The sequence below is a fragment of the Ambystoma mexicanum genome, chromosome 10, assembly GCF_040938575.1.
Source record: "Ambystoma mexicanum isolate Mex_15411 chromosome 10, UKY_AmexF1_1, whole genome shotgun sequence".
In the NCBI taxonomy this organism is placed as follows: domain Eukaryota; kingdom Metazoa; phylum Chordata; class Amphibia; order Caudata; family Ambystomatidae; genus Ambystoma; species Ambystoma mexicanum.
Window position 1 is genome coordinate 1,444,201,300 of NC_090932.1, and position 13,577 is coordinate 1,444,214,876.

Here is a 13,577-nt window from a genome sequence, read left to right on the forward strand (position 1 = left end):
TTTTCTATACTGTATGCCTAGCATGTATTAAGAGTGCCCTGTGTGCTTAACTGAACATTGCAACACTTGCACGCTTCCTTCCAAGTCTAAGCCTTACTGTTCAGTCACACTACCTGGATAGTTTGGCTAGACATTAGTGTATGTCTGTGTTCATCGGAATAGTGACTGCTCCAAATCTGTACACAGTGCTAATGCTGGCAAACTGAATTACTTGTATGTCCATTTTGTTTCCTTTAGCTACTCGAGAACTGTGTACAAATATAAATTGTAGTTAATAAAATTGACAAAAGCCGAAACAAAATCAAATGGCTTTCTTATGTGCTGCAACATACGTTTTCTTTGTTGTGCAGGTCTTTGGAGGGAAAACTGGACTATTCTGTGGAAGAGACTGTACAGTTTGTTGAAGACCGGATAGCTGAAGAATCGATGAGTTTGCGGCAGCTGCGGGGACCATACCTAGCCAAGTTGGAACTCATTAGACGTTTGAGGCACAGAGGATGTAATGATGAATATAAGCTAGGTAAGAGGTGGCAATTTTCTGATTCTTAATGAAGCGGTTTGCTGTGAATTATCAAAAAAGCAAATATCCTGCTATCTAAATGCATACAATTAGTTGGGAGGCTGTGACAAAATGACTTATGCAGGAATACATGGAGGACTAGTTCCTATGGGCCTACTCGGTCCAAACTACTAATAATACAGCAGTCTTCAATAGTAAAGGTGAAACTGGCACAGCCTAACTGGTATACCTCCTCGCCCACTTTGGGTAATTTGGCCATGAGCGTAGGCTATACTCTACAGGAGGCGTGAGAGCTGGTACAGAAGTAATACTAACCATATTATGGCAATCCCACAATAAAATGATGCCCAGCCAATTTTATTTAAGAATAGGGTCTTGAAACTAGCAAAATGTAGTCAACTAACAAAAACAATCATAACCCTCCCCTGTAAAGGACAAACGATCATGCAGACTTTGTGATAAAGGGGTACTATATGGGTTTGAAGACGGGGGTAGACTGGTAAGAATTTCAGCAGCAAAGTAAGTTCATTGGGGATGTCGTTTTAAATGTTTGCATGTGGGCTCAAGTCACTGGGCACTTTAAGTCAGGCCAGGCGGCAGGACCACTTTAAAAAACTGTTCTTCTGTGGGATTAAGTTCATTGAGCCAGACTCCTTTTACTTTTCTGAGATATTGTTTCGGTGTTGCATGGGTGAGCAGCTACACTAGGTCCAAACTGCAGTGTGGTCCAAGCAGCATTGGCGCGTTGCATGAAGATTGGGACAGGCAGGTAATGGCTGGGTTGGTGTAGCTCTCGTGTGGATCAATGCTGGAGCCAGGGTTGTTCCTTGGCTTCTGTTTTGTAGGCAAACTAGTCCAGGGTCTCTAGGGGCTTTCTTCTGTCCTTACCAATCAGGATGGTTTTGTTGAAGGCACTTGAAGGGGTTCTTTCACATCAAGGGATAGGGTCCTGTGAATCAGTTCCTTAGTTTCATCACCATAAATATGCCATTGGTACGGGTATAGAGAATCTTTCCTGTTACTTGGTTCGTTCTTTCTTCACTTCTAAGGTAGAAGTCTTTGAAATAGACTCTCCTCAGAGTTCCATGTGAATCCTTCTATTCTTGAAGTCCAAAGTTGAATCGACTAAGGGGAAGGTTCTCCCCACCCCCTCTGTGAATTTACAGCAAATCGGTCCACAGCAATCCGGTTGGGTTTCCAATCTTGGCTGCTGTAACTTGTTTCCTGTACCCGATGTTGTACCCAGAGTCCATTGTCTGTAGGAAATGGGGAGGGGCCTGGAAGTTTGGGAAGCCCTAGCACAATTGAGTCAGGATTCCATGGTACATTTCTAGAGTTTCAAGGGTTCATAACCTTAAAAGACATACCATTACAATTCCAAGGTACATTAAATAGACTTACACATTTACATTACTTAATTAAGAATTCATCTTTAGCATCAGAAAACCTTTTGAATGTAGTTTACTTAGAAATGTGATGTTTGGGTTATGTTTGGATTGACAATTGAACTAGTATAAATATTCCTTAATATACATTCAGGAATCATTTGACTCCCCAAAGCAAGATGGAGAGTTTTTCCTGCAGCACTGATTGGTTTAAATAGTTATGAGGTCATTTGGAATGTTGCTCCGAGCTTTCAACTGCCTTTCATTTTAGTATCCTTTGAGACAGGTCGCAGTTTAGTTAGCTCTAGCAAAGAATATATTTAAGTATATTTAATTCTTAGTATTTCAAGAAGATTTTAGAATTTCCAATTACTACTAATTCTAAGCTGAAGTGAAGTTTATCCAAGAAGCTGGAGAAGTCGTACAGATGAAGCAAGCCAAGTTTATTTAAATCTACAAGTCTAATGTCAAGGATTTTCAGTTCGAATTACTTTTGAGAAAGACTGTGTGGAAATCAAATGCTAATATTTATTCTTTATTGAGGAAAATAAGATTCAGTGTTACTTTTTTAACTTTTATTGTTACGCTTCAATTCTGCTTCTGAAAGTGTTTTTTTTCTGAATAACTGCGCGTTTAATATTTACTTACCAGGCGCGTGTAACTCTTTGTGTATTACTCGCATGTTTGTTTTTCGAAGAGATTGTGTCCTCCGACGTATTCCTTATCTTAGATATCTCCTTCCAGCTCTGCTGGCCTCGGAAAAAATTTTCTCTAGAGGGCGCTGCACGTCGACGTCCGCCGAGTCGATGTCTCTCGACAGCCGCCGTATCGACGTCATCCTGCCTATAAAGGCTGCGCGCAGCATCCGTTGCTCAGTTCCGTTTTTCCGCACTTACTCAGTGCCTCGGAATACCGTTGCTCAGTTTTGTTAAGTGAATCCTATTTATCTCGAGATATTCGATCCGTACTCGATGGCTTCCTCGTCGGAACCGACAACTCCTCGGTCCGGTTTCAAAAAATGCCGAGATTGTGGGAAAAAGATTTCGCTGACTGACCCCCACAGAGTTTGTCTGTGGTGTTTGGGAGCTGAACACCATTGTTCGGAGTGCGAGAACTGTATGTTCATGACAGCTAAGGCCCTGAAGGAGCGTAGGGGGAAGCTGGAGAAAGATAAGACTTTTAAAGCTGCTTCTTCCTCGACGAAGTCGAGACATTCGTCTCCTCGTCACCATTCGTGCTCCAGGTCTCAGAGTGGGTCCCATCATTCCTCGAAATCGAAGCACTCGAAGAGGAGACGTCGAAGATCCCCTTCTCCGTCCTCCTCTTCCTCTGTTTCTCCAAAGAGAATCCCTTGCCCCACGAAACATAGTTCCCGGGCTGAATGGGAGGAATTCCGCAAAAATATGATATGCGTCTTCGAGAAAGCGGCCTCAAAGACTGCCGAGAGCGATGCTCTGGTCGAAAGACCCGAAGGTCAAAAACGCTGCGAGTCGCAGTACCCGGCGAAGGAAGCTTCTCGAGCGCGTCTCGAACCCTCGAGTAAGGCTATGACCTCAAAACCTTCTTCGAAGGTTCCATCGATGAAGGTTCCGTCGACGCCGAGGTCGGCGTCTTCGACGCCGTTGTCGAAGGGAACTTCGACACACGGGTCTGTCGACTCGACGCCATCTTTGACACCGGCGTCGACGCCAAAAAAAGTCACGGTTACGACGCACCCAGTGGCTATCCCCAGGTCCTCGATGGCGTCGAGGTTGTCGACTTCCTCAAGCAGAATCCCAATTCTGTCGAGGTCATCGAGGCCTCCGCCTTTGTTTTCGACGCCACGCCCGAAGACGTTGACGACATCGACGTTTTCGAGGCTGATTATGACAAGTTTGGCACCCTCTGCCTTGGAGATGGGGTTTACACCCTTTATGAGTTCAGAACAATTGAGAACTATGTCCTCAATTATGGAAGAGGGTGAACTATCTGAACAGGAAGACACATTTGAGTTGCAGGGACCTGCAACCCCAGTTAGAGAGGAGTTATCCTCTGAAAGAACGCAGGTTAAAGGATCTTCATGATTCCTTACATGAGGCAAGTGGGTTAGACACTTCCCCTGAGGTGGAGTTTGCTAGGCCAGACCCGGGGGAGCATGCTGAAACCCCCTATAGAGCCTTAATGGCCAGGATCACAGAATTTATGGGGTGGTCTGCACCTTCAGTCTTTCCAACAAGATGACCTTACGGATATTCTTGACAAAGGTCCACAGGAGGATCCTGTAGTGCCCTTTCATAAAGCTCTTCAGAGGAAGATTATGACGAACTGGGAAACCCCAGATGTCGTCCCGGCAGTAAATAAAAAACTTACTACAAAATACAGGCTATCTTCTGCAGACCCGGAGTTTTTGTCAAAACACCCATCCCCAGAAAGTCTGGTGGTACAGGCAGCATCTTCTACTGACGTCAAGACTGCTTACCCTACCGTCCCACAGGACAGGGACGATAAGAAATATGATGCTATGGCAAAGAAAGTGTTTTTCGGCATGTAGCATGGCGTTAAAATCTGTTAATGCTACTTGCACCCTTGCTAGATTCAGCCATACACTTTGGGAGTGTGCTTCTACAGCGGCTGACTGCATCCCGGAGGGAGAAGAAAGGGAGGCTTTCCTAAATATTATACAGGACGGTAAAGACGCTATGTGCGAATCCCTCCAGACGGGCATTGATGCGGCTGACCGTATCAGCAGAGCAATGCGCGGCAAGTACAACCAAGAGATTCGCTTGGTTGAGAAAGTCTGGTTTTGCCCCAGATGTGCAAGCCAGGGTCTTGAACATGCCATTCGATGGCTCTTCTTTGTTCGGGAAAAAGGCGGATGACAGTTTAGAGAAACTGCAAACATCAAAAGCAACAGCAAAATACTTAGGCGCTGCAATCCGTCAGACACCTTTTCGTCCCACAGGAACCTCTGCAAGGGGCAAGTCCTTTTGCTTCTACTCCGCATTCGGAAGAGGTAGAGGACGACAGGCTCAAAGGGGACAAAGAAGAACTACCCGAGGTGGACGGGGTAGATATTCAAAAGCCGCAGCAACAGCAGGTGCCTCTTTACCATCGGCATCTGCATCAGCCGCCCCAAAACCACTCTGAGGACTTCCCTCACAGGACACCTGTAGGAGGCAGGTTAACTCGACATCTGGCGGAATGGCAGGCTATCACGTCAGATGCTTGGGCATTGGAAACAGTTGCCCAAGGTTACTGCCTGCCTCTCCTACGCATACCTCAGTCATCCACCGGGGATCAGCTCTCAGAAAGCTCCAGATCCGCTCCTCTTGCAGGAAATTTTGGACCTGCTAGAGAAAGGTGCCATAGAACCGGTACCTATAGAGGAGAGGAACAAGGGCTGGTACTCCCCTTACTTTCTCATTCCAAAGAAAGACGGAGGACTGAGACCCATCTTGGACTTGCGAGAATTGAACAAATTCCTCAGGAAAGACAAATTCAAGATGGTAACTCTTTCTCAGATCCTTCAGGCCCTTCAGTTCCAGGACTGGTTGATATCTCTGGACCTTCAGGACGCTTATTTCCATGTGCCTATCCATCTCAAACACAGGAAATACCTGAGGTTCGCAATTGGCAACTCTCATTATCAATTTCGAGTGCTGCCATTTGGGCTGACCTCCGCCCCGAGGGTCTTCACCAAGTTAATGTCAGTAGTGGCGGCAAGTCTAAGGAGGGAAGGGATTCACGTCTACCCCTACCTGGACAATTGGTTGATCAGGGCTGTATCTTCGGAACAAGCTCAGATCCAGCTAAATCACGTTTGCCACTCCCTTCACAGTCTGGGCTTCTCCCTCAATTTAAAGAAGTCACAAATGATGCCATCGCAGAGACTCCAGTTCATCGGAGCGATCCTGGACACTTCCCTGGGAAAAGCCTTGCCACCAGAGGTGAGGGCTCAAGATATTCTACAGATGGTTACCAAGTTCCAAGATGCCCAACGTCTCCCAGCCTTCGACTTTTTGAGGTTGCTAGGCCTCATGGCATCCTGCATTTTCCTAGTGCCAGAGGCTCGCCTGAGAATGAGATCCCTCCAGTGGGCACTGAGGACTCAGTGGTCACAATTCTCAGGGAGAATGACAGAGCTTCAGGTTCCCGACAGGGTGGCTCGAGACCTTCAGTGGTGGGCCTGTCAGGAGAACATTCTGAAAGGAGAACAGTTTTGGCAACCCTGGCCGGAGATAACAGTAGTCACGGATGCCTCACTCACGGGGTGGGGAGCCCATGCCAACGACTTGACTATCAGCGGTCGTTGGTCTCCATCGGAGTCCAGACTACATGTCAACCTGTTAGAGCTGAGGGCCATCAGACTTGCGCTGAAGGCGTTTCTGCCAGCTGTACAAGGGAAAAATGTCCTGATAATGACGGACAACACAGTGGCCATGCATTACCTCAACAAAAGAGGAGGCGTAGGATCACTACCCCTGTGCAGAGAGGCGATGCAGCTCTGGTTTTGGGCAATCCAAGAAGGAATCTCTCTATCGGCAGTTCACCTAGCCGGAGAGAAGAACTTGACAGCGGACGCTCTGAGCAGGCAGAGCACAGTCTCCCACGAGTGGGAACTAGCTCAGGAAGTCCTTCAAGAGATCTTCGCCCTTTGTGGATCTGTTCGGCACCAGTGTCAACAGGAAGTGCGATCTGTTCTGCTCAAGGGAATTTCCCCCGAGAGGAGCTCTGGGAGACGCGTTCATAGTGGACTGGGAGTTTCCGCTTCTGTACGCGTTCCCACCGGTCCCGGTCATTCCTCAAATGATTAGGAGGTTGAGAAGATTCCGGAGAACCATGATCCTAATTGCCCCGGATTGGGCCAGGAGAACGTGGTACCCGGACCTTCTAGACTTGTCCATCTGCCCTCCAATTCGACTTCCACTCAGAGAGAGCCTACTCTCACAGAAGGGAGGTCAGGTTCTCCATCCAGACATCAAAACCCTCAACCTTCACGCTTGGCTTCTGAAAGGCTGAGGTACAAGGATTGGGACCTCCCTGATGTTATGGAGGTGTTGCTTTCGGCAAGGAGGCCAGCAACAAAGTCTTTATACCTCTGCCGTTAGAAAAGATTTTGTATCTGGTGTAGCGAACAGAATATCTACGCCTTTTCATGTGGTACACCAATAGTTTTGTCCTTCCTACTCTATTTGGCGAATTCAGGCCTTCAAGTTGGCACCATTAAGGGCTATCTCGCAGCGCTGTCCATCTTTAAGCGCACTGCGGAAGAACCATCCTATTTCGAGTTACCCTTGGTAATACAGTTTCTAAAGGGGTTAACCAGCATTTATCCGCCAAGACCATTCCAGGTTCCCCTATGGGATTTAAATTTAGTCCTACCTTTCCTGATGGGCACACCTTTCGAACCACTCCATTCTTGTTTAAGATTTCTTACCCTTAAAACTGTTTTATTAATAACACTTATATCTGCTAGAAGGGTGAGCGAATTACAAACTCTTTCTTGTAAACCCCCTCATACAATCTTTCACAAAGACAAAGTTGTCCTGCAAGTGAAGCCTAATTTCCTCCCAAAGGTGGTTTCTGAATTCCATATTACTCAGAAGATTACCCTGCCATCTTTCTATCCTCCTCCTCATCCGGGCAAGAGGAAGAGAGGTTACACAGGCTGGACCCTAGAAGGGCTTTAAGTTTTTACATCAGTAGACTAGCCAGGATAAGACAAGCAGACCAGTTGTTTGTAGGCTACACAGATCACAAGCTGGGGTTACCAATAACTAAGCAGACCATTTCCAGATGGATCATTCTAGCCATTTTGGAATGTTATAAACTGGCAGGAAGAGAGCCCCCTCAAAACCTTAGGGCTCATTCGACCAGAGGTATTGCAGCTTCATCGGCCCTCAAAAGAGGTGTGCCGGTTAAAGACATTTGTGCGGCCGCCACATGATCGTCTGTCCAGACCTTTACACGATTTTACAACTTGGATTCCTCCTCCAGTCAAGAGACTAGGTTTGGAAGGGCTGTATTGCACTCTATTCATCAATAGAAGACCGTGTGAAGTCAGTACTCCCACCTCCATTAATAGAATACTGCTATGGGAGCCTATCTAAGATAAGGAATACGTCGGACACAATCCCTCCGAAGAACAAGTTACTTCTTACCTTGTAACGTTCTTTCGATGGGATGTTCCTCCGACGAATTCCTTATCGACCCTCCCATCCATCCCCGCAGTTCTACTTCCCTTGTTGTTGCCGTTTACGCTCCTTCAGGGTGATTAGTCTAGTCCAGACAGAAATACTGTGGGCTACAAAACGGAATTGAGCAACGGACGCTGCACGCGGCCTTTATAGGCAGGATGACGTCGATACGGCGGCTGTCGAGGGACATCGACTCGGCGGACGTCGACGCGCAGCGCCCTCTAGAGAAAATTTATTCCGAGGCCAGCAGAGCTGGAAGGAGATATCTAAGATAAGGAATACGTCGGAGGAACATCCCATCGAAAGAACGTTACAAGGTAAGAAGTAACTTGTTCTTCTCGCTCGCAGTTCTTTCGGGAGCGTTATTTTTCGGTTCGAGTATTACGTCACGCGCAGTTCTGAAGTTAGAAGAAGGAATCTTACAAACGTTAAAAGCACGTGTAAGCGTTGTGACGTCATTTCAGGAAGTGCTCGTTTTGCAGGACTGTTATATTGAGCACGATAAGCGTCGTGACATTTTTTGTTCTGAAGGCATCGTTTCGAAGGACAATTGAGTAGAGAAGCGTTGTCGGCTGACATTCGTTTTTCAGGATGTAACGGCTAGTGGAACTCTTTACAGCAATGCCGATCTTTTAAGGAGGTTACATTTTTTGACATCGTAATTTATTGCAAGTTTATAAAGACTCTAATTCAAGTAACAGACTTTCCATATGCAATAAATAGTAGAGTATAAGTATTTTAAGAAGTTAATTTATGAAAAATATATTGTGAATTGAGTAGTTGGAAAAAGCTTATTAGTCACCTAAAGATTTAAGACATTTCTTAAAGAAAAAATTATCACAGTAGAAGAAGGAAACATTGAGTTCTGATTACCAGACTTCAGCTCACCTACAACTGAATAAGCCTATCAGCAAGAAAGAATAGGCTACAGGTACTACAAGGAGAGTGGTAACATTTTAGTAAACTTAGCTAGAGTGGATTGATTATTAATATATACATATATATTTGTCTTTTAGATCTCACAGACACTAAGGTGTATTTCCAGCTCCAGAGAACTACAGTGCCAGCCAGTGAAGATCTGTCTTTTGCTATTTTCTCCTCTATTCCCCTTTCCCCTTGGGTTTGCCAGCTTGGTAGTTTTATCAGTTTAAGGACTGTTGGGCAGGCAGACCTAGAGGGTCTGGTGGGCCCAGCATCACTCCTGCAGGAAGATTCAAGTTTGGACCTGACAAATTGAAGATGGTGAGACAAAACTGTGCTATGAACCTCGCCCCTGGGATGTCCAAACTCCACCCTCGTCTTCCCTCTTCAAAAGGACTCCACTAATCTGCACCCTGCTGTTTGTTGGACATTGTCATGACAGGACTGTCTTTGAAGCCCTGATTCCTAAGGGACCTCCCTGGTAGGTTTACTCTCCCCTCTGGCGGATTGAAGAATAAACATCCGGGGATGGATCCCACATTGTTTTTCAGACCAAACAGCTAATACATGTCCATCCCTGTCATTAACAAGTCACCTCCCCAAGCTGACATCCAATGCTCGTGGCTGAATAATTGGGTAATCTCAGTAGCCACCATGTCATAACCAGGCATGGCCTGTATTTGGATATTAATGTGCCACCGGGCTTCTGAGGTACAATAATAAGAATTTGACCCAGTGGTGCAGACTGTTAAAAAGCCACATATGGCTGTGTTGGGGAGATTTGATTTGTATGCAAAGAAATGCCTAGCTCCTTTGTCATCGTCCCTCACGCGGCCCGAGGGTTGAAAAATTGTTCCGCCGATCTCCTTCCGACCCACTATATATACAGGGTCATGCTACACCAGACTCCCTGGTGGTTAAAACCACTAGGAAGAGGGCGGGGTTCCACTGTCCTTCGTGAAAGCCCCCTCCGGATAAGGATTGGAAGAAATGTTATGCCCTCGGAAATCGAATCACTGCCACTGTGGCCTATTCAACTAGGGTTGCAAACAATACAACTCTCGTGGCAAGCTACAGCGATGTCCAATGGGACCTAGTCCAGGATGGCCTTCGTCCCAGCGCCCACCTGATCACGCCTGCTGGCTGTTGTGGCTGAGGGCAGACAGGTTACCCACAACCTATAACAAAAATACTATGGACTCTGCTGAGACTGCTGGACGCACTCTAGCCCAGGGTACTTTTCTTAAGAGACATGCCTGGTTGAAGAACTCCGGCTTTAAACCATAAAAATCAGGCCTCTTATCAATACATCAGTCGAGGACTCTAACCTTTTTGGTAAAGCTGTTGATGACGCCCTGGAGACTGCCAAGTAGCAGCATAAAACGCTGAAATCACTCAGCCTGATCACAGCCAAGCCCTGCCACCAACGTGCAGGCTCTAACTCCTGCTGTTCCTTTCATGGACCATCTTTCTCCCTATGGACAATATGGCTCAGGATATACTCCCTGGTCCTTCGGTGTTAGGCAAGAATTAATGTAGTAACCCTGTCGGACACTACACAACCCTTGTCCTCTTGGTATTCGCTAACCCACCTATTGATATAGGTCTGCACTCCACAGGTTGGTAGTGCGACTGAGCAGCCAGACTTCTCTCGAGAGGGGTAAATGGGAGCTGTAGAGCTGTAGCATCAAAATTCACAATTAAAAGTATCCAAATAACACTTGGATTCAGGGTTTTCTAGTAAAATAGTGTATTTACTGGTCAGTTTTAAATGAGCATTTAAAAAGGGCAATGTTCAACAATAAAAATGTACTTTAAAATGCTTTCTCAGAATCAAGTCGAGCAAGTTGATACTCTTTAGAGATTCTTCATACACACTTCCTACACCCTGAGGTGACTTCACTAACTAGGACAGTATTGCCATTTATAGATCACTTTTGTACTTGGTAAATTCTGTGGTTGGCAGAAAGGAAAGTTTAAAGGAAGGAAAAAGGTTAAACAGGTTCTCAGAGCATGTGAGCGCTTTTAAAATCTTCCAATGAAGTCTAGATAACCTTTACCAGCAATATTACTTTAAAAACAGTGCATCACCTATGAGGGACACTAAGAATTAGTCAGTGGAATAGAAAAGTCTGCAGGGAGCCAGGACAGCCAAATTCAATTGGAGCAAAGTCTATAGAGCTGAGGCACTTGTTAGATAACAAAAAGTATTGCACAAATTTAGAGTTTGTTGTAGAAAATAACTGTTGGGCCGCTAGCTGTTGAACTTGTGAAAGTTGGACCTGGAATCAACTGTAGAAAAAACAGCTACTGGAAATCTCAACTCTGTAAAGCAAGCTACAGACAGAGGTAAGTACCCCAAAGTCAGACCTGTACCTTTGGTTAGAAGAAGAGGATCTAGCTGGCTTCTGTCTGGTTGCCTCGGTCGTGGGGACAAGGACGACGTCTGGAGAACTGCTGCACAGCAATTCAAATATTGCGGCAGCTATGGGTGTTTTTTGGATAAGTGGCACTTCCGTTTTAGCTCTTGGTAAATGGCACCACCTGTGGCTCTCAGTAAATATCACCACCGCGGATCCTGGACACTGGTTGGGTTTCCTTCACTCCTTGAGTCCAGCACTATGGTGAGGTGACTCGAACTTGGCTCGTCCTGCTTCATGAGGGTCCTCAGACTCCTGGAGCTTTTGGCTGGCTTCAGATGTTGTACTGGACTACGGATTTCTAGACCCCTGACACTCTGTTCCTGCAGCAGCAAAGTACAGCCAGTTGGGGGAAGGTCTAGCAAAGTTCGTCTCGGGTAAATTGGTCCCACTAACCCAAAGTAAGAAGTCGTCCTTTCCGGAGCTTCATCGGATATCCTTCCCAGTGGTCGACTCGCTTCATTCCAAGCAGCCTCACCTTTTAAGCAGGTTTCTCCCATTCATGAATAGCCCAGCTGTCACTCACACAGCAGGGTGGCTGTCCTGCAAGGACAGCCAGCCAATAAGGACTGGGTGCATTCAGGTAACCATGGAGACAATGGACGGGAATTTCAGGCACCTCTCGCTTCCTGACCTTGAAGACACACTGGAGCCAGAGGCAGGTTTGAGCACTGAAGCCTGCCAAAGACCAAACAAACAATGGGGTCAAACCTGGTTTGGCGCACAGAGTAACACCCAAGAAAGACCTTGCTAACAGAAAATGGCTGTTAGGCAACATTTTTTCTGCAGTACCCTCTGGGAACACTATAAATAACTCTGACCACAGGTATAGGAAACCCAACCTTTGGTATAAGCGTGTACTACAGTTTTTGTGAAGTGTTGAGCAGCCAGGCTTATCTCAAGAGGGGTCAATGTGAGCGGTAGTGGAGTTAGAGATTTACAGTGACAAGCATTCAAATAAACTCTTACACCCAAGGTTTCTTGAATAAACTATTATTAATACATTTTTCAGTTAGAATAAGCCTTCATAAGGGAGCAATATAATAGTAACACTCAAATACACTTCATGAAATACACACTCTTAATATCTCTAAATCAGTAGATACCCTTTTGGGATGGGCCACAGACACTACCTACACCCTCATGTGACTTCAATGGCTAGGGTGCTGGTGACATTAATATATCACTATTGCATTTAGAATCAGATGTTAATAAGTCAAAAGGAAAAGATTATTTAGAACATACAAGAGACTACAAATATTCTTATGCAGGCAAATACTTTTGGACCCCCCCAGAAAGAGTCTTTCAGTACAATAGGCTAAGCCAATGTCAATGGGCAAAAGTCTTTTATATAGGATGAAGCACCTCTGGTAGGTAAATGGAAAAGTCTTTGCACAATGTTTTAAAAGTCTTTGAAGAAAAGAAGAATGAAATGTAGGGCCACAAGCTTATTGGACTAGTGAGTGGTAGAAGATGCAAGCAACTCTACTGCAAGAGATAAGTTATCTCAGATTTTGTACCATACTTTTTAAAATGAAGAAAGGATGCAGCAGATGACTCCTGTTCCTGTGCAGCTCTGCAGGTCTCACTGTTCCTGGGCCTCAGTCGTGGGGACAAGAGGGAGGACACCGGGGGACTCCTGCAATGCAATGGGACGGTCTAAACTCACAACTGGCACACTTCACTTTCAGTGGCTGTTCAGTGTTTCAACTCCTCGCAGCTACCGCAAATAACACTGCAGTTCCTGGCTGTTGAGGTGGGCTTCCTGGAGCTCTTGGCCATCTTAAAAGCAACACAATCTGGTGTTCCTCTCCCTGGCTATATGGTTTCCAGCAGCAACTCTGTGGAAATTCAACCAGTTCTGAGATGGATGTCCAGGTGGCTTTCTTTGGAGTTCATTGGTCCCACCAACTCAAGGGGAGAAGTCATCCTTGCAAGGGCCTATCTGTCGATGCGAACTTGGCGTTTTGGCACTGCAGCAAGGCTTCACTGGGCAAACCAATGGTCCAAGAGTTGCAGCAGGTGTCCTCTTCAAGTTCTTCTTTGGTTCCTTCGTCCAGTGGTCGATTCTGCTTTCCAAGCCAAAAGCCTTGCCTCTTATTCACTTCTCTCCCATTCATTACAGCCTACCTGTCAGTCACCCAGCAGGGTGCAT

At 46.0% G+C, this 13,577-nt stretch overlaps 1 protein-coding gene across 1 annotated transcript in view; it reads left to right on the plus strand.

Annotated features, from left to right (window-relative positions):
- Positions 1–13,577, plus strand: part of NAA25 (N-alpha-acetyltransferase 25, NatB auxiliary subunit) — a 1,586,429-nt gene that overhangs the window by 304,531 nt on the left and 1,268,321 nt on the right. Inside the window, exon 10 of the mRNA XM_069619501.1 lies at positions 351–520. Within this exon, the coding sequence (XP_069475602.1) occupies positions 351–520 (170 nt within the window). The remainder of the gene's footprint in view (positions 1–350; positions 521–13,577) is intronic.